This window comes from Micrasema longulum, unplaced genomic scaffold, assembly GCF_059751315.1.
Source record: "Micrasema longulum isolate JH-2025_06_02 unplaced genomic scaffold, ASM5975131v1 h1tg000225l, whole genome shotgun sequence".
Lineage (NCBI taxonomy): Eukaryota > Metazoa > Arthropoda > Insecta > Trichoptera > Brachycentridae > Micrasema > Micrasema longulum.
Window position 1 is genome coordinate 758182 of NW_028277430.1, and position 22505 is coordinate 780686.

The 22505-nt window shown below is 34.8% G+C and overlaps 1 protein-coding gene across 1 annotated transcript in view; it reads left to right on the forward strand.

Annotated features, from left to right (window-relative positions):
• Positions 1-22505, forward strand: part of LOC148283527 (uncharacterized) — a 51041-nt gene that overhangs the window by 8511 nt on the left and 20025 nt on the right. The window contains 14 exon segments of the mRNA XM_088243702.1: positions 197-298; positions 1471-1608; positions 1957-2087; positions 3643-3765; positions 5180-5317; positions 6946-7389; positions 7748-7928; positions 12928-13568; positions 14074-14161; positions 14242-14366; positions 15269-15410; positions 17091-17204; positions 18271-18358; positions 18361-18470. Coding sequence (XP_088099828.1) covers positions 223-298; positions 1471-1608; positions 1957-2087; positions 3643-3765; positions 5180-5317; positions 6946-7389; positions 7748-7928; positions 12928-13568; positions 14074-14161; positions 14242-14366; positions 15269-15410; positions 17091-17204; positions 18271-18358; positions 18361-18470 — 2539 coding nt within the window. The 5' untranslated portion in view covers positions 197-222.

Consider the following 22505-nt stretch of genomic DNA (forward strand, 5'->3'; position numbering starts at 1 on the left):
TAAAATTAAGATCTAAAAAACTATGTTCAATTAATGTTCTAACGAAGAGACGGGCACGTCTCGAAACCGGTAGACATACAAAAGTCGGTAAGTGGTTATATAAAAATATTACATAACATTTACTAAAAAAGGTTGTTTCTTACGCTCTGCGCTTGTTCTCGATGAGTGTATTAATGAGATTTTTCTATTTTTGCAGTCAAATTGGCGAAGGCACGCAGAGGCATGATAAAGGATAAGGGAGACAAAGTCGGTGGAAATAGAAACAATATTAAGGAAGAAATTCCCGAAAATGATTCCAGTAAGTACCACCTCACTACCTCACCACCTCACCACCTCACCACCTCACGCATATTCTTACGTTCCCCAATGTGTACGGATACATGTGCACGAAAAGCTTTAATAACAATTATGCTGAAAGTCCCCCTGTCTACAATCTACTTTTTATATATATTTTTTATTTATTTATTAATTTACACGCCCTACGGGCTTTGCAAGCAGCTCTTTAACTTCACAAACATCAACAGATGAAAGAATTGAAGGAATATAGATGTTCAAATATAGGCAGAATGGTGAATGTTACACAGTGTGTAAAGTGGCCACTTAAACCAGCCATTGACAGGTCATAAGCCCTGTAGATGCCTAGACTTCTATATTACCTTCTCTTAAATGTTCTTCATGTCTGTTGTAATATGTTAATAATAATTATTAAATTTTAAAGCTGTTATTTTCCAAAAAAGAGACTATCTCTTGTTATTATTATTATTCTTTATATAGGATTCATCGAATCTCTTATAATCGTCAATAAATAAATTATAACTATAAAATATAAATCAATAAAAATATGTTTTGATAAAAATAGACTACTTTAAAATGCCTTACGTCCTGGTCAACAACTGTTTAGAATAACCAATAAATTATGTGTTCTGATGGATTTCCATTTTCGGAAGCCATGGTTAGCGTGTTTTCATATGCATGGGGTTCTCTTTTTAAATGTCAGCTCAACTCGCCGACGACAACTTGTGATGCCACAGGCGGGGTAATTTCAAAATTACAACATAGCGATGATAATACAATACATTTTTTTTTTAAATAGTACTAAGCCATAGTTAGATAGGACAACATTTAAGGCCTGGGCCCCGATTACAATGGGAAGTTAACATTTATCTTCAATTTTATTTCAAAAGTAAAATTGAGTTTTCTGTATGAAAAGCAAAATATGCCTACAATTTTTCTTCTAAACATGTTCAATTATAGGTTATCGATGAAGATGCTTTAAATTGTCATGCAAATATACTCATTTTCATACAAAAATATCGGTTTTTCTTTAGAGACAGTCGAAGATAACTCTGTTAACTTCTGATATTATGAAGGCATAAGATACTCCAACAGCACGAGTATTATTTGCTTCTTAAATATGGTTTGACCCATGTGAAAGATATGCATATTGATTGGGCAATGTTTCCGTCGCAGATTCAACTCGAGTATCCGGCGGCGCCAATAAGGAGACGGAAGAGGCGCCCAGGGTGAAAGTGGAGCGTGCCGAGGACGGGCCGGAGATGGGTGGCGCAGACATCAAGACCGAGATGGACAATCTCATGGACAATGAGGGTGAGAGAGACAGACCTAAATAATAAATTCTAACAAAACAAATATTGCTTATGCAAATATGAATTTGAAATACAAGCTCATATCTATTCTTGCTTTCATTCAAATTTAAATATATGAGGGTCAACCGGAAAGTAGTACCTGTTTGGGAATATAAAAACATCCAGTATATATTTAAATAAATATGATTTTTTTATTTGTAAAGCACATGCTTTAAACCACTTCTCCACACAGTCACCTAGCAAATTTAAGCATTTGTCGTAACGTGTGACGAGTTGATGTATCCCAGCGTCATATTCCTCTGCCGCCAGCATATTGAGATGATTAATGATCTAAACGATATGTTGATAGGTGACCCCACTAAATCCCCATCATGCGACATGGTGGGACCCGGCTCCCTGAAGTCAGAGCGCCTCTCCTCGGACTCTAACGACATCCTGGACCCTCAGACTGGACTCAGGGGGGGACAGATGCCCATGCAGGTGATGCTCGTCACTCGTATATTAAGAGACTAAGAGCCAGCAAAAGGTTAAGTTGAATCATCGTTGCGTTTTTGTCAAAATGGACAAATTGGGTTGCATTTAAAAATAAGATTTGACAACCCATTTTGACAAAAACTCAACAATCATTTAACTTAAAGTTTTTTTTTATCTTTACTTTTTGTGGTGCAACTGATCCTTAGAGATTTATATGTCTTAAATTATTTAAAGTCTTTGGCAAGGAGGTAGAATTTCATTATTTTATTTTATTTTATTTGGGAAATCAACAGTTCGACATACATATTTATAGTAAACAAACAGATATAGTGTATAAACTCAGAACCAATAACAGATTTCCACAAAGTATACAAAGTTAGTAAAGAAAATATATTACATATTAAATAAATACATAAAAGTTTATACATATAAAAATGTTATTTTCATGTACTCGTAAATATTTTTCAATAATTAAGATTTTTTTTTTTAAGAACAGTAAGTTATTGTAAATTGGGCTGGATAAGGACAAGGATGCTTGAAGAGAGGATAAGGAGTGGAAGGGAGATGTACATATTTATTATTATAATGTCTACTAAGTTACATAATGCATTTTTAGTGTAAATTTTAAATCTGACAGAGTGATGTTTGTGTAATCTATATCTTTAAATTTTGTATTGTACAAGATAAATATTATAGAAAATAATTAAATAAATAAGTTAATAAAATATACTTTTTTTAATCGGGTTGTGGCCCTGTGGCTAATGTCGCGGACTCACGAATTAGAGGTCTGAGATTCAAACCCCACTGTTCCCATTTGCTAATAATGTGTTATTTACTCGTTTGAAATAGCCCCCAAAATGGAAATATTTGGGTAAATTCTAAGAATGCAATTATTTCTTTAATTTATTTATTTATTTACATACATTAGTTTACTGCACATTATTTGAGACATAAGTCCAAACTCCATGGGACTAAAAGTCCTGTGCTGAGATGGGACGAGCAATTAGTTGACACAGACACATGAGTATATCACCACAAATATGGGATCAGAAACACAAAAAATAATTATAAAAAACATATACGATATATGGTACATCAATATGGTAAACAGTAAACTCAAACATTCTTTGCTCAAAAAGTCTCGAACTATGCAAACTGTGTTATTATTATGGATAACTTATATAGCGCCATTTTATACCTCATGGCGCTTTAAATAGTGATTCTATAGATAAATAAATTTAATTTATGCTTTTAATTTTGTAATTTAATTCAAACAACTTGTCCGAGAACAATAACTGTATTTTTTTTTGTACAAAGTAACTTTTATTTAGCTGTCCCTTATGGTGGCTGATTCAAACCCAAAAATAAAAACTTATCTGAATGACCCTGAAAATCTAAAAAATTAAAAATTACAGAGAAAAAACCACCATAACATGATGTGGTTACCAAAAGACAGTTTTAAAAAATCTTTGTTTTTCGGCGCATTTAAATTCTTAAAAACACCGACTTCTTCATGAAAAATTGCATCTTCAACTAGAGTATAAAATATGTCTCACTACAGGATAGCTGCCAAAGGCCCGGGGGGCAAGGAGGCCCCGAGGGGGGCCCGCCGCCCTTCCGGGGCCCGGAAGGCCCGCAGCCCCTGCCCACCAACGTTGTGGGGAAGCAGCCCAGCAATATGGAGGTCTGTAAAACTTTCGACTCTTTGCATAATTATAAATTATTTATATCTCTGAGAAAATATTTAATAGTTTATTGACGACGCCCAGATGGCTTTTACATGGTTTATACACGCATATGTCTGCGTCCAGGCGGATGAAGAATACTAAAAATATTAAAAAATATATGGGAAATATTAAAAAATATGTGGGAATAAATTATATTAAAAATGTGACAGCGAGGAAGTTCAGTGGTTTAAAAAAATATATATTTCTTAATAGACTATTAAATTTAGTCATAAATTTAAAAAAAAAAAAAATTTTGTATCGTATTCTCATCGCTATTATTTTTTAAAGTTTTGTAATTTTTAAATTACTCCCCCTGTGACGTTACTAGTTCTCGTCTGTCAGTTGTCCTGACATTTAAAAGCAGAGCCCCGTAGCTATCAAAATACACTAATGTTGAAAAAAATGGCTTTCCGTAAGCCGGAAATCCATCACAACACTTGTCAACGCTGCAATTGATTGGCTGATTCACAAGAACTTATCCAACCTGTCGAACTTCAAAGTAATTCATTTTTATTAAAACCGTATTTATAATTTTTTTTATACATTTTTGAGAAACTTCTCTGTGTGATTAAATGCTTTAATTTTTACCACGTGTAAGAAAACATTTTTTTAAATCCAATTTCCTGTAGCACTGAACTTCCTCATTTGACGCCTTATAGAATATAGTTATTCCCACGTATCGCATATATTTAGTGTAGGGTATTTTTAATTTTTTTATTTATATCTTAAAATTAAGCTATAACATAAATTGGAAAAATGCCCACAAAGACTTCAGCGTCTGAGCGTGGGCCATTCCTTTTTTTATTATTAATAAGTTTATAGCATATAAATATGGTATGACATGACCATGAAAAGAAAGAAAAAGAAAACAAAATTAACATATGCTGATATTACGAAAACATGATTTATTTGCAGTTTGCATTTTATTTTTAATTTTAATTTTTTTTTTTTTAAAAGTGTCTATGTGTTCCTTCCATGCTAATCCAAGACCTTAAACCCACTTTAAACTTGTTATAATACTTTTATTGTTCTTATAGAACAAACCTATTAAACTTTCTCAAAGATGATGAATAGTAATTAAACCTTTGGTATAATTATTATATTTATTTATAAATTTAACCATAATATTTTTTATTAGAAACTTATATGAAACAGTACTTGATTCTCTTGGTATATTAACCCTTTAAAATATTTGGCAAGCCTTTCTATATATGCTTGCACACACTAACATAAAATACATTATGAAATAAATTATCGTTATTATTAGAAAATATATTAATCAGAGTGAGAAATGGTTAGTCTTCTCGCCTGTTTGGTATAACAACCAATTATCGTTCCCCAACTAATACGACTGCGTGCCCGTTGACGCAGTACACCCAACAGCAGTCGCAGATATTCGTGTTCAGCACGCAGCTGGCAAACAAGGGGGCCGAGGCAGTCCTGCAGGGTCACTTCCAGTCCATCATCGCGTACCACTGCGCCCAGCCTGGGACCAAGAAGTACCTAGAGGTGAGCTCTTACCATTTTTGCAGACAAAATTATTATTATTATATTCATATATTATATTGATTTAAGCGAGCAGCTGAAAGCTGATATATTTAAATCTAGTCTATTTGAGACTACACATTGAGATCAGTTCTTGTGGCAGCTTATTCCAACCATCAACAACCTTATTGCTCAGGAAGTGCTTCCGTTTATTTAGATTGAATCTCATTTTCTCCAGCCTGAGACTGTGGCCTCGAAGACGAGCATCTTGTTTAAGCTTGAACATGGGATCCAAATTTGGGCAGCTTAGTGTCTGTTGAGTATCTTGTATGTCTCCATCAGGTCATTCCTTTCTCGTCATTCCTGCAGCATTGTGAGACCTAGAGTTTCCAGTCTCCACATATGGAAGGCGTTTTAAGCTCGGCAACAACTTTGTAGCTTGTCTTTGGACTCTTTCAACCAACAAGTAAATATCCTTTACAAAATGGGGATTCTGTATCTGAAACCCGTATTCGAGAGTAGGTCTGATATAGGATTTGTATATTTTGAGTAGCACATTCGGTGTTATATATGAGAAGGCTTTTTTATCAAGTAGATAATTGAATTGGATTTTTTTGCTATGTTTAATATGTAACATTCCCATTTTAAATCACCTGTTATTGTTATTCTGAGGTCTTCTTGTTGTTTCACAGCTTTCAAATCTACACCATTTAGAGTATAATATATAAGTTTGGGGTTTTTTGAGCCCATGTGAAGAAATTTAGATTTGTTAACATTGAGTGTTAGAACGCATTTCTTGGTCCATTTATGAATACTGTAAGGTCTTGCTGTAGTCGAGTTAGCATACAGCTATGTATCATCTGCAAAAAATTTTGGACTTGGCATGATTGCTGGTAAATCTATAATATAGAGTATGAAGAGAATCGGACCTAGTACGGATCTCTGCGGAGCGCCACTTAATACTGGTCCTTCACGCGACAGTCCATCACCAACTCAAATTTGGTAAGTTCGTCCTGTAAGAAAGTCTTCAATCCAGTCGTAAACCTATCCCTGGATTCCTATGTGGTACAGTTTGACTAACAATCTTTTAGTTGTTATTCTGTCAAATGCCTTTTCGAAGTCTTTATGTTTTTTTTTTTTATGTTTGGACCGTGTTTTTTGTAAACCTTGTACAGTGAGATTCCAGTGTATAATATTGGTGTTATTTATCGAATGGCAGGCAAATATGATTTTTATCAGAAAAGAAGGGTGTCAATATAGCATCTTTATTGAGGTGTCGAATGCTTTCTGGAAGACGACAAAAACCAACACGAAGGGTCTACTGTATTCTGTTATTCTTTGAATTAGTATCTTCAGGGTCAAAAGATAATCATTTGTGCCTGAATGGAAAACAGCTTGTTCACATGGTTGGTAGAAATCCAGCTTATTTTCTAGTCTGCCTGTTATTTTTCACATGAATAAATTTATACAAGTGAGAGAGAAGGCTAATGGTTCTATAATTTCCGATGTCGGCTTCGGCTCCCTTTTAGTTTTGGATAGTTGATAGTTGATAAAATGAATTATAGGACTGTAATAGGCTAGAAATTTAATGATTGATGGAAATAAAAAGTATTGATGATTTCCTGGACTAACTAATTATCTCTTACTTTTAGAAACACCCTTTAAAAATGGGCCAATTCAACAAGCAAAACCCGGCTCAGTGGTTCAACAACCTGGCCATGGTGAAGAACCGAGGGGCGATACGAGGCTCGGGGGGGCCGGGCGGCCCTCCGGGCATGATGGGCCCCGGGCCCAACCACCCCGGCCAGATGATGGGCCAGATGGGCCCCAACATGGGTCAGATGGGCCCCGGCATGGGCCAGATGGGCCCCGGCATGGGCCAGATGGGGCCGGGCATGGGCCAGATGGGGCCCGGCATGGGGCAGATGGGTCCCGGCCGGATGGGCGGCGGCGGGCAGATGATGATGATGAAGGGGGGCGGCGGCCAGATGGGGCAGATGGGCCAGATGGGGCCCATGGATGGATATCCGGGGAATAATGGGCCGTGCGGAGTCATGGATGGCATGGGAAGCGACGGCGATATGCCTTGGGACAATGTGAGTTTTTGTTTAAAATATTATCAGGTTTTTTATTTTTTTAGCTTAAGGTGTATTAGTCTATTCATTTTTGCTGTTTTAACATTTCTTTTAATAAAAAAAAATTGCATCTATGTAAGTTCAATACCACATATGAGCCAAAAAAAATCTAAATACATTTTTTTGTTGACATTTGACATTTTCAATGACAAGCCGCATTGATCGGTATATTTTAATTTCAAAATTGACCGTTTGACTGTTTGCATTAGTTTAAATTAAGTGCTGCGAATGATTCCTCTTTACTATCCTACTTTTTTTTTACAAAATTGCAAATTTCAATAATTAAATTTCTAATCACCGATTGGCCTTGTCCCAGAAGAACCCGATGCACCCAAACGGCCCCGGTAGTGCCGGCCCCCCGCAGGACGGCCCGGGGCCCGGCCAGGGGCAGGGGCAGGGAGGCGGCGGCGGCGGGGGCGGCCAGGGGGGCGGAGGGCCACAGGACCCGAGGGGGGGCGGAGGCAGCCCCCAGGATCTTCACAAATTACCTAACCTGCAAGGTAATGTATACTCGCATTATAACATTCATGCAGGTTTATTAAGAGCGAAAATAAATGTTAAATTTATATTGTGTTCTAAAATAAGGCATACTAATGGAAATTAATTGAAGAAAATGTAATCGGAGAGTTCCTAATCCACTTAAATTAAGAGGAAGACGTATTGTTCTCCTGTAAAATATTTTTTTGTCGGTTACAATGTTTTGGTAATCATGGCTCGATACTCAATAAAAAAAGTAGCTAATTAAAAATTGACAATTTGTTAACCTCTTGAGGGACATGATTTTTTTTTTTAATGAAACCATTATATATGGACAAAGACTTTTAAAATTAAATAAAATCCAAATTGAAAAAAAAAAACTTTTCTGTCTTCAGAACAAAGTTTAATTTAATAAGAATTTTTTTTTTTTAGTTTTCAGTGCCTTAATAAAATGGAGTTTATTAACAAAAATACAGGAGTTCAACTTGCAATAACAAATCATTCATATTTATTATTATGGTTAATAACTAAGTATGTACAGTAGTATTTTGGCAATTTGACTAGGCACAGAGATATACCCCCGGGGTAATAACGCGCACGCTACCGCTTATATAGCCATCCAGATGCATAGAAACTGAAGTATGATTTTGGTCAAACACGAAGCTAGCTACAGTTTGCAGCAAAATATCAGGCCGTACTCGGGTCGAGAATTGTCAAATCGATATTGATTTGCATTGTTTTTTTTGCATCGATGTTTTAAATATATGTATTTATTTCCTTAAAAGTTATACAACAATACTGCCATCCACCATTGTTGATTTTTTATGATTATAAGAAGGTAATTTCCATGTTATTTATGAGCAAAGCTGAGCACAGCGGCGAAAGCGTCCGTCGCACGTCTGTTGTAAAACCAAACAATAATGGCTGCCAGCTGAGTGAAGTTGTCGCTAATCAAAATTTTGCAACGCTTTTGTTCTATGCAAAAGAGCGAAATGGTGTCTATAAGCGATAGCGCGCGCATTATTACTCTGAGGATACACCTGTTCTGAATTAGACTCCCCGCCAGTAAAAGAAACCCATGTTAAACAAAAACTTTAAAATAGGCAAGAATCGGTTCACTGATTAGTTCATTTCATTCAGTGACCGTGGAAACTTTTGTTTGGTTAAAGAAAAATGTCTATAAAAAAGCTGTGCTATAAAGCAATGCCTGAAGTTTGAAAAATCAATTATATTTCTACTGTCTATTTTCATGTTATTAATATTGAAAAATATATAAATTGGATTAGTGAATAATGTCTCAAGTTATAATTTTTAGTAGAATAACTCGCACCCCGGGAATAAAAGTGACACAACTCAAAATACTCATTTTTACAGGAGAGCACACACACACATGCACACACACCCGCGCTTTCAGTAAAGTAACATTTTTAAATTTTTTTCTTTATTCAGATAACAAATGGATGCCCAATTTAAAAAAATGCCTAAGTCCAATTTTATCGGTTTTGAGTTGGCAACACTGCCGTGTAAAGCATTTTGTGAACTATATATTTACCTAATTAATTTTTCAATAAAGAATACCCAAATCGAATTTTGTATTTGAAAAAATATTATTTCAGTTTCAAAAAATCTCTTAGTCCAAGATTTTTTTCCCCCGAATAAAAAATCCCTTAGTCCTTTAAATACTTTTAAAAAATCCCTAAGTTCTGACCTTAGTCTTAAGTCCACTTTTTACAAGCAATAATTTGGTAACTAAACATGTAAAAATTTTATATTTATTTTTATCTTAAAATAAAGAAAAAGAAACACTTAACAATACGTATTTTCAATTTTCTGAAATTCTGTCATTTAACATTTCAAGAACAAAATAAACACTTAAACTTTAAATATCTCAGAACTACAAAAATGGACTTAGGCATTTTTTGAAATTAGGCATCCAAATATAAGTATGCAATACTACTACTGAATACAATTTTTATATTAATTAAATACATATATTTACATTAATGTTTCCCATTACATAAAAGAAAAAACAATTCTTGTGTACATAATGGGGAGTGACGTTTATTCGCAAAAACAAAGGCAGTACGTATACTTAAAAGTTCACTCACTTGTGTCATCTAGTTTAAAATGTTTTCAGAAATAACTATCATTTTGCCACAACGATTTATTGAATTTTAGTAAAAAAATTCAGTATAATATTGTCATTTTTGCTTTTTTAAGACCACAAAATATTTTCGAATTATGATAAGCAGATCTGTATACTTAACTCAAAAATGTCAATTTTGAAGTTGTGCCATTATTATCTCTCGGGCGCGAATTGACAACATTTTAACATTCTTATAATGTCAAAAATTTCTACATTTTTATGTTAAGGGCATGTCTCAGACTTCAAATCAGACATTTGTTTTATGTATGTGCAAATTAAAATAAGTAATGTCGAAAATAAAATCCAATATTTTGCATTTCGACACCGTGGTTATGTACGGCATAAGCGTGGGTTCTTAACTGGTGACGAGTCTAGTCAGTATAATTCCACAACTAATGTTATTAATAATTTATACCTGTGATTGTACCCAACCAATGATATGTTTTAACACTTGACCATTCCTTTAACGCCGCTTTACCCAGGAGCGTACCAAGGGACACCTCTGATACGCTTTCTCACCCATCCCAGTCTGCTCAACGCCCACCACTCATCGGACTCACGTTTGTTACATTCATTTCGTTTAGAATTTTATCACAACTTCAAACCACTCCAAGTCGTACTTAAACCTCCGACGTTTTGATGGTAACTGGAAAAAAAAAATAACCGAGTAAAACTTAGCGAGCTTAAAACCAGTATTTTCTTTTAAATAATGGACAGAAAATAGCTCTGAATTTCGTACAAATTTTACACTGAATCTTTGATAGTGATTGAAAAAATTTTAAACCCTTATTTTACATATCAATCATCTAATTTCTTAGTAAGTATTCATTCAGTTTTATTTTTTTTTAAAATCTCTATCTGATTCACTCCTCTATTTCCAAATGCCGTCAAAAAAATTATAATGCCAAAAAACTTCTAGAGAATATCTGTACCTCAGAGGCAGACAATGCAAATCCAGAATTTGATGAAATGATATTTCGATTTTTGTATCCAGTTTATGATCATTGTTAACGAAAAGACGGACTGTAAATGAAAATCAAATTTCATTCGGTTTTGTTATTGGGAAATATTTGAGAAAGGATAGGAATATGGAACGAATACCTACCTTTAATATAATCTGAATGTTCTTCAATTTCTGGCACTGGATCACAAAATAAACTATAAAATAAAACAATGTTTTCCACGACGCGCGACGATTCCAACCACTTTTTATCCGATTTTATGTCAAGTCAAAAATGTTGTGTTTTTGTTCTAAATCCGAATCTTCGAATTTAGAATATCTTCTATCTTGATGTTAGGTAGGTACCATAAGGATGGGTCAAAGGAAGGATGGGAACGAAAGGTAATCGGCCAGGAATAGTATCGATAAATGCTGTTATTTACTTAACAATCATGTCCATTGATTTTGAAGAAAGTCTGAAGAAGTCTTATAATGAAAGAACCTATGTATAAAGATATTGAAAATACAATTTAATGCTATAAATGATTAGAAATCACTTAGAGAAAGTAGATTCTTTAGGCTTGTGTTGAACATTTGACATTTGGATTTGCATCCGTCTGCCTCTGAGGTACAGATATTAAACGGCAATATTGCTTGGGTCATCAACATTTTACAAGGTCCTACTAATAAAACTAATCACTTAAAACCTGCGTAGAGTTACAGTCTCCGTTATATGTATGGACTTTTTTGGTAGATCCCACTCAGACAGGTTGGACTCGTTCCAGCGTTACGGTTACCGTTGCATCTGCCTCTTCCAGGATTAACCATGTACTGTGTAGAAAATGATTTGTTTTTGTACTAGCAGTTTGTACCGAGCCGCTGTCGCAAATCAAACTCAGCGTGGTTTCTGTCACTACATTCGACATTCGACAAACAACACTGAATATCCTGTGACATGATACAAACGACTATTGCATAAACACATAATTTTCTACACAGCTCGTAGCTTCCTGTCCTGTTTTCTGTCCTACATAACAAATTTCAATTCTTAGGATAGCCACATGTATAATTTATGAATCAAATTTAGATAGTAATGATCACAACATTTTACAAATGCCGAGGTTCTGTATTTTTTTCAATTATTTTATTTTTTAATAGACTATCAAAACTAAGCCAAAAATTAAAAAAATATATATTTAATTCATCGCTATGATTTCTTAAAGTTTTGTATTTTGAAACTACCCCGTAGCTGGCAAAATACATTGGAAAAAATGGCTAATCGAAAATCTATATATTATAATTGATTGGTTAATGTTCACAAGAACCTGCGACGTTTGAAAGTAGTTCATTTTTTAAAATCCATTTTTTGTTTTCAATTGAATGTTTTCATGCATTTTCGGGAATTTTCGCCATACAATTAAATAGTCAAATTTTTACCACGTGTAAGAAAACTTTTTTTTTATACCCAATTTCCCGTTGCACTGAACTTCCTCATTTTACTTCTTAGGATAGCTTCATGTTATTTATAAATAAAATATTCACTTATGAATTAGCATTTCTTGCATGCTCTCTGTAAAAAATCTAAGTCAACCTTTCTTGAGAAAAACTCACAAATATGTTCCCAAAAATGTTTATATCAGTTAATACTCGTATTATTACTAGACCATTGTCTCGAATTACAAGTATAATTGTATTAATTTATTCTGTGTGACTTCAATGTTGTGATTTAATGGTGTATTTAGTAGTAATTTTGTGTTTTAATACTAACATGTCTGTGTGTGAAACTATTCCAAGAAAGTTACGCTACATATGTTTTCTTTTTTTCATGTCTTCTTTGTGATAAATAAAAAATGGTAAATTATGTTTGATTAAAGAAATACTTCTTATACTCTATATCAGTTTTAAGGACCGTCGATTAATCGACATTGTGTTTCAGGCGTTAAAATACCAGATGAGAATTTAACACCGCAACAGAGAGCTCATAGAGAAGAACAGCTGGCAACGATACGAAAAATGCAACTGATGTTGTTCCCGGAGTCCGGTATGGGCCCGGGGGGCCCCCAGGGCCCCAACCAGGGACAGATGATGGACCCGTCGCAGAACCCGAACGAACAAAACCAAATGGGGAACAACCCCAACATGCCTCCCAACTCCAACGCCGGCCCGAACATGGGCTTCAACCCCAACCAGATGGGCCAGAGCTGCCCGGGGAACATGGGCCCCATGGGGCCCATGGGGCCCAGCTGCCAGATGGGCCCGAACGGGCCGATGGGGCACAACGGCCCCATGGGACAGAACGGCCCCATGGGACCCAACATGGGCGGGAACGGCATGGGCCCCAACGGACCGATGGGACCCAACGGGCCGATGGGGCCCAACGGACCCATGGGGCCCAACGGACCGATGGGGCCCAACGGACCCATGTCGGGCATGATGGGGTCCGGGATGGGGCCTATGGGACCGATGGGGCCCTGCATGAAGGGGGGCATGAGAGGCCCGCAGTGCGGGGGCCCGGATATGAAGCCCTCGATGTGCGGAGATATGCACATGAATAGGCCTTGTTCTGGACCAATGGGGGTAAGTTACTTTTTTTTGTTGTTATTTTCTAAATCTAGCCATTTCATTAAAATAATCGTGTTTGAATGAATTTTTTATATATTTATTTATATTCAGTAATCTTGAATTAAGATAAATTTTGATGAAATACAACGTTCATTTGATTTTGAATTTTTTTTTTTTCCAATTTGAATCTGTATCGAAAGAGACAAATTTGCACATTATCTAATATTGGATAACATTTTTCCAAACGTTTAATTATCTTCGTTGCGACGGGAATATTTGCTATGGGAACATTATTTTTGAAAAGTATTTTTAACTTCTCATTAAGATTATATAATTTTATTTTGACAAAATATACCTTTCTATTTATTTTTGGTTTTTTGTCTTAGAAAAATGTGTTTCTTCATTCATCTCCTGAACATTAAAAAAATTGTTATTTAACAGATATTACCGGCGCAACGGCGTTTTGAATTTTATTTTTCATCTCACGAAGAATATGAGCATGTGTGAATTCTCTTTTTAGCGTATGGGTAATCCCATGGGTGGGATGAAACCGTGTATGATGGGAGGACCGAGGATCATGCCGGGAGCTAATATTAGCGCCATGAACGGTACGACAACTCTAAATTAAATTTTTCTCTCTATTACCATTAAATTATGAAACAAAACCTTTAAAACGCTCGTTTCCCAGGTGGGATAATGATGGACGGGGGCTCCATGGGTGACTGCGGGGGCCCTGGAGGACCTGGAGGTCCCCAGGATCACCATATGGGTATGGGAGGCCCTATGTGTGAAGATTTTCCACGGGGAAGAAATGTAAGTACATATATTGAAAATACAATTAATTATTCTAAATCTATTTCATATATTTTTATTGGTATTCGTAGCATGTGATATTTCCCTATTGTAAAGTGAGATGGATACTTATAAATTATTAATGTCGTAATAAAACTTTCTTTTTCATACAATTCTTTCTCTGTTTTTGATGTGTATTATTATTATCTTATCTCTTTCTGATATTAATTTATCAAATATTTTTGTGTACCGTATATTATATTATTTTCACATATATACTTACTGTTAACTAATTTTCATTATTTGTTTTTAACAATAATTTGTTGATACCATTTTTTTTATACTTATAAGTATATGAAAATGGATTTATTTTTTTGTTTGAATTCTTTAGAAGTTATTTACAATTTGCTTTTTAATTCAATTACTTTTATTATATCCATATAAAATATTTTTTTCCTGTTTACTATGTAAAGTTTCACTTTTTATTTTGCATGGCAGTATGCTTCTTATTGTTTCTAAATGTATACAAAAAAGCATTGTTTATCTTTTAAATTTTTACGCACTATGTTTGTACTTAACTGTATATTTTTTGTAAAGGCCCCTTGGGCGTATTGTAAAATTAAATAAATAAATAAAAATAAATAAAAAAATATTTAAAACTAGACAGAAGTCGACTAAAGGAAATATTGTTTGTTTGATTGTTTAGTATTTTTTTCTTATTATGAATCGCTTTAAAATAGAATAAGATTCATTAGTTAAGTATACCTTGATAAGGAAGTTTGTGCAGCTTTGAAACCGGTTGATTATTTTTTGAAACAACCAAGTTGTTCCATATTTATTTTATTAAAATGAATATCCACAAAGTTAGTGCTTTAAAGAAAATTTTTATGGTATTACAACTGTTTAATTTGTATGTTCTTCAGATGTCGGGAGGCCCCGAAGGTCCGCACAAGATGGGCCTGAGGAGTCCGGGCTCGGCTGGTATGGACCTCGACTGGCAAAAGTTACACCACCAGTTTTTTGAGCAAGAACACAATAAAAATAACATGGATCCAGACCACATGGGTATGTCCACACTGATGGTTACCTTCTGAGTAGTTAAATCAATAATGTTTTGAGTATGTCCAAATGTTTGTAGAAGCAGCTGGATTTCCTCCCTAGAGAGTTGTTTTTTGATTTTTTTTTAAAGAGATACTTGAGTTTTTATTACAGTAAAACCCCTGTTTTACGTTTTTCAAGGAGCAGGAAAAAAAAGTTAAACTGAGGAAAACGCTAAAGCGAGGAAATGAATGACTGCAGAAAATTTTTACAAACTGTCATAATTGGGAATTATTGATCTTATTACCTATGATTTCATTAAAAATATTTTGTATCAATACCACAATGTTTTTTTTATTGAATTGAAAAAAAAAACATGTTTAAATATTTTTATGTAGGTACTTAACCATGAATTTGCATAAAATGCATACAATGATTTTTTCCCTAAATATTGGGAAATTTTGCTTGTATGGTATCACTTTTTTAGTATGGTACTATAGAATTTCAACTGTCATTTACATCACGGCAAAACTGTTTCACACCTTAATGATAGCTGTTTAAACAATCTTCTTTCTAAATTATGTTTATAACTTCAAATAATATTTCTAATGTCAAATTTTTTAATTTTCTGCATCGTAATTTTTTGATTTAAAGACTTTATTCTTCCTAAACATGCGTCAACCGCATGTCACAATTTTATTACTTTATTTTATTAACATAAACGGCAAATCTGCCTTTTACAAACATTTATAATATTAACATATTTGGCTTAATATTTTTTTCCTTTTTTTTCAAAAGCATGAATTTTACAAACAAGATTTATAAAAAAAAAAATCAAATCAAAAATTATACAAGATTTATGTTTTAAAAAATAACCTAAAAATTATACAGCATATTCAGTAGAAAGTTTAAATAATAAAACATTCTACAGTAATACAACAAGAAAATCACAAGTACTGTTTCATACAGCTGGGCAAAGTGAAGAAACAACTGTGAATATTATGAAATGCATGAATAAATAAATATAATTACCATTCACCATCTTTGAAAAAGTTCAAAAGGTTTGTTCTATAGGAACAATACCCTACACTAAATATATCAGATACGTGGGAATAACTATTGCCGAGTTCATGAAGTCTATTTAATACTGCAATTCAAGTATACACTGTCCGTGAATTGTTGCTACAAATTTAGTGAAATGTCAAAATTAGACACTTAAACAAAATGGTCAATTGCACTGCATCTACTTTGAATTTAGTTTGAGAGAACAATTTACACATTTTTTTATTTGCCTTTATTTTATTCACCATTATTAGTAAAGTGGACTCTTAAATCAGATAAAGACAGGCCATAAGCCCTGTAGATGCCTAGACTTCTATATTACCTTCTCTAAAATGTTCTACATCTCTGTTGTAATATGTAAATATTAACAGCTCCCCGGGGGTTGAATCCAGTCGTTGTCTAGAAAAATTTGGATAAACTAAAAAAATTGTTGAATGTTGGTCTAAAATGATTATGTTAATGTACAATGTTGGTCCAAAATAATTGAGTTGGTTTCTCTAAAATAATTGAGTTGGTTTCTCTAAAATAATTGAGTTAATGTTCTTTGTTGATATATTTGAGTGAATGCTTAAATTCTTATATGTAACCATTGCTAATATGAACAACTATAATTTACAGCCATACCAATGCTATTTTTGTACACAGGTGGTCAAGTAAAATCACCTTGCAGTGAAAGGGGGGGCGCCTCGTCAGGGGGCTGCCTCCCCCCTCCACCGTACGGCGCCTCTCCCCTCCACAGATCTGCCTCCGTTCCCATAGGTTAGCTTATTTATTTATCTTCTTCCTCCTGTAGCTCAATCACAAATAACTATCGACGTGCTAATAAGCGACGTGATAACAATTTCTTACCATGGTTGTTTATCGTATTCGCGATCACAATGGAACATCCGTGAACACCTCATAATAAATGTCAAAATATTTACGTTTCGCGACATATGATCCTGCTGCGCAATCACATATTTGAATTTCATCAGGGTTAATATAGAAAATATTCCAAAATTGTTTTATTTATTTATTATATTATTAATATTAAAAGCATTAACTTTGTGATTTATTATATAAATAAAAGACGAGTGATACTTTAATCCACAAATTTGGAATATCCAGTGACCGGTTTCATCGCTTTCGCGACATCTTCGAGACTGCTATCTTTATTAAGAAACCGGTAGACATAGAAAAGTCGGTAAGTGGTTATATATAAATATTTAGTAACATTTAGTATTTACTTATTATTTATCATGTTATTTATTGCATTTAGCCGGCGGTTGGCGACCCAAATGTCAAGAAAAGCAGTCGCCATAGTAATCGTTTTTTAATTTTCACTTTTTTGTGTTAGATACTCCTTACTATTTTGCAAATGCAAAATATTGGTTTTTATAGTAAACGCCAATTTTTTGCCGATGAACGGTATTTATTTACGAGGAAAACAAAAAACAAACTGACACGAGCGTTGACTTAGAGATTACAAACGCGTTGACTTATGATTCCGATAACTTAAACATGTTTATTGTGATTGCTCAAATGCTTATGTTTTTAAGCACGTCGATAGTTATTTGTGATTGAGCTACTGGCTGTATGTCCCATTTGCTCGGGGTCAGCCCTCCTGCCCTCCTGGTCTTCAGTCTACACGTCGGACTGGGAGATTTGTTGTTTGGTTTGTCTTTTACGGCCTGTTTTTGCCATCTGACGCCGAGACAGTAATCTCTCTCGTCAACTGGGGCTTCGAATGCCACCGCCGACTATTGTTCCTCTGCTGCCATCCTCGACACAACGTCCTGCCCGATGCCGCTCAATCAAATTTATACTATAAAATATCTCTTTGCAGCCACCCAATCCCCGAGCCAGTGTTCTAACATCCAGATGCCCATGTCGGCTGAGGCCTCCCGCGCGGGCTCGGCGCTCAGCAGTCCCGCCGAGTGCCCCGGCGGGGGGCAGCGCCCCACGCAGCAGGGGCCCCCTCGGCCCCCAACCCCCACCAGCACTCGGGCAAGGGCCTGCCCAAGAACCCCCTAGAAGGAGGGCCCGGTGAGTGAAACCCCAGTTCTTGAGCCGTCGGAACAATGCCAAAATCGCAAATGTATTAGATATTACTGTAAATTTAATACCCAAAAACTTCTATAGAAGAGTCACTTCTAAAGCAACCTTGCCAGGAATCGAATCTAAGGTCTCATACTCGTTAGCTAAACAAACAAATTTCTACATTACAATTTTTAAAGTTTTTTTTTTATTTTTTCAAACATTTTAAATGTTATTTTTTTATGGCACCATTCAAGGAAGGTTGGAAGAAAATTTCTTGATACAATGAGGAAGTTCAGCCCTACAGGAAATTGGAGACAAATATACTTTTTTACGCGCTGTAAAAATTAGTACAGTGAAGTTTCTTGAAAATGTATGAAAAAGCATGGTAGGCGAATGCGCCAACCAACTATGAGGCAGACATATCTCCACTCGATTTTCTTTCCCAGGATTTTTAAGGCTCAAGTCAAAATCATTAACCCCGAATTCTGGTTCTATTTACACACAGAACTGTATTGTTAATCTGCCCTGATATGGACTGCAGGTTTATTATATAAATTAACTGTAATATCTCAAATGTTTTGCAATTCTGGCACTGGTCTGACGATATTATATTTGATTTTAGGCATGACGTTATTTTTAATAGTTTTACATGTTAGCTAGAGTGGAAATAACTCTAGAATGCCGGGTCAATATAATTTGTATCTTTAAAAAAAAAACATTACTTCAATAAATTCAAGTAATGTAAATTAGTGTAAAAACCCGTTAGATAAAAATTTTGCTTCTCAGGCAAATATTGTTGGTATTTTTGAAAACCTCATTAGGTCAAATTTTTTGCTTCTCAGGCAAATGTTGTTGGTATTTTTGAAAACCAGATTAGGTCAAAATTAAACTAAATTAATTTAAAAAATAGTTTAATGAATGAATTTATGAAAACTTTTTTATTAATCAAATTTGAAAATGGTCGCTCTGTGAAAACATGCAATTCTATTCACACCGGCATTCTCAAAATTATTTCCTTTTTTTCATTCTTAATATGTTATGTTCTACGCTTAGAAATCTTTCTTCATTTTTTAACATCTGTCATATAACATACGAGTCAAAGGGAGCAAGTTTCCCCATGAATAAATAAAATGGGCAAATATACAAACAGATATTATTTTTTGTTTTTATTTCAAGTTAGTTGTTTTAGATTTTTAAATGTCCTAGATGATCTGCTTTCCCATTCAACCAATACCAACCTACATACAGACCTAAGGAAATGAAAAAATATGTTTAACCCGAGGCTTTGTGATTTTATTCCTCTCAAATTTATGATATAAGCGAACTGCCATAAGGCAGGCATCCGCGGAATGTAATAAAAGTTTTCGTTGGAGTTTGCTGCATCCGTTGTCTTATTTTTATATTCGTCTCAAAGTGAAACTGCTGCACTGCAGAATTATTCTAAAAACTCAATGGTTGTCTGTTTTGCACGAGGCGGTCAATTTGCCAAAATTAGCACAATTTGCATTTGTGGATAGAGGTGCTATGCAGGCATAATATTGGTGGTATGTATTTAGTTTTTACTAAGTAAACATCCGAGACATTTCACTCTATACGCAGACGCAGTTTGAAGATTGGTATTAAAACCCCACTAAAAAGTCATCAGATGTCGCATATGTTGTAATGCGAAATATTGTGAAAGCACACCTGCTTTGAGCAGATGTATACATTTATTAATGCATTATTCCATTTCCCCACCTAGTGGTTCATATGGCACTGCATTGGTACACCAATCGCTGTGTATCTTGATCATTTCTGTTACTTGAAGGTAAGATGATCAGTCCTACGCTTCAGGTTCCAGTTCTGGGGCTATAAAATATTCTTGCGTAAAAAACCTTTTAAAATAAATATTTCATGTCAAACATGTCGGGAATCGCATCTGAGATCTCTCGTATGGTAGGCGAAAGCTCTGACCATTTGATCATAAGGCTGAAGATAACAAAAGTTAAGTGTAGGCCTCTTGTATGGTAGGCAAAAGCTTTGACCATTTGACCATAATAGAGTACAAAAGTTAAGTGTAGACCTCTTGTATGGTAGGCGAAAGCTCTTAACATTTGACCAAAAGGCTGAAGATAAAACGAAAGTTAAGTGTAGACCTCTTGGATGGTAGGCGAAAGCTCTGACCATTTGACCATAAGGCGGAAGATGGCGAAAATTAGTTATTTGCATAGTTTAATTTCTCCAAAGCTATACTTCTTCATGGACCAGGTGGATTTATCAACAAAATGGCAAAAATAACATTTTCAGGCGTTGCCTAGTATGTAGGTGAAATAATTCAATTGGATGAATCTCACCCGCATAAATAAAGGTTTCAGCTCTTTAACTTCACAAACATCAACAGATGAAAGACTTGAAGGAATATAGATGTTCAAATATGGGCAGAATGGTGAATATTACACAGTGTGTAATGTGGCCACTTAAACCAGCCATTGACTTGTCATAAGCCCTGTAGATTCCTAGACTTTTATATTACCTTCTCTTAAATGTTCTTCATCTCTGTTGTAATATGTTAATATAAACAGCTCCCAGGGAGTTGAATCCAGTCCTTGTCTACAAAAATTTGGACAAACTCAAAATATTGTTGAACAACGCTCCTGTTTAGGAAATGCCTCCAAGTGCTGATTTATTCCATTTCCGACAAATCAGATCCGTACGGCGAAACATTCCTACAGACGCAACTAAAGGTCTTGTGAATGCTTATGTCGTTTCGCCTCTAGATTACTGTAATGGAATATACGCAAATCTCCCAAATCACCAAACTGATAAACTTCAATCTGTATTCAATGTAGCAGCGAGGCTTATTACGGGAGTAAAAATATATTCTCACATCTCACAACATCTTGAGATTTGCACTGGTTATAAAGCCCAGAGAGAATAAAATACAAGCTGCGCTGGACAGTATTCAAATCCCTTCATGAAATGGTTCCAAGATACCTATCAGACCTCTGTGTTAGGGAAAATACATGTCAAAGAAAATCTACTCTTAGGTCAGCATTTGATTCAGGTAGAGGAGAATTTGTCGAAATCCGGCGCTGCCTGAACAATAGGTTTGGAGATTGGCCCCTCTGCCTGGAAACAATTTCCTTCGAATTTACGAATCATCGACAGTCCCAGTCAGTTCAGATCCCAACTAAAATCTCACTTCTTTAGTTTATCATACCCTTAATTTGAAATCAGAAAATATAATATGTAACTTATGCTTAGTTAAAATGTAAGGTTACGTATAAAATTGTAAAGCGCCCTTGAGGCGCTATATAAATCAGCCAAATATTATTATTTTGGGTATAATAATAATAATAATATTTGGCTGATTTATATAGCGCCATTTTTGTGAAAAATCACCTCAAGGTCGCTTTACAATTGTATACTTAAACTTACATTGTAACTAAGTTAAAGTAACATATTTTAATTTTATTTATTTATTGATTCATTTTTTCCATTATAAACAAAGATTAATAATAAAAATAATGTGACCTCACTGGGGTTACCTGTGCCGAGGACACTTAATTTATGTACACCTATATTTTTTATATCATAAAATGTATAACAAAAGAACAAAAACATAAAGGATACATTTGTGGAGCAGTTTATTCAATATTGGTTTAGGCGAATGAGACAATCCATTTTACTTCTACCCAGCTCCACTATCCATTTTTTTATAGCCTTTTTGAATATTATATTTTCTGATTTAAAATTGAGGGTATGATAAACTAAAGAAGTGAGATTTTAGTTGGGATCTGAACTGACTGGGACTGTCGATGATTCCTAAGTTTGAAGGCAATTGGTTCCAGGCAGAGGGGCCGGAAACGGCAAAAGTACGATCTCCAAATCTAGTGTTTGGGAAGCCCGAATTTCGACAAGTGTTCCTCTGCCTGAATCAAATGCTGACCTAAGAGCAGATTTTCTTTGACATGTATTTTCCCTAATGCAAAGGCCCAATAGGTATCATGGAGCCATTTCATATACAACTTCTGAAAAATTGCGGAGATGTGGAAATCACAA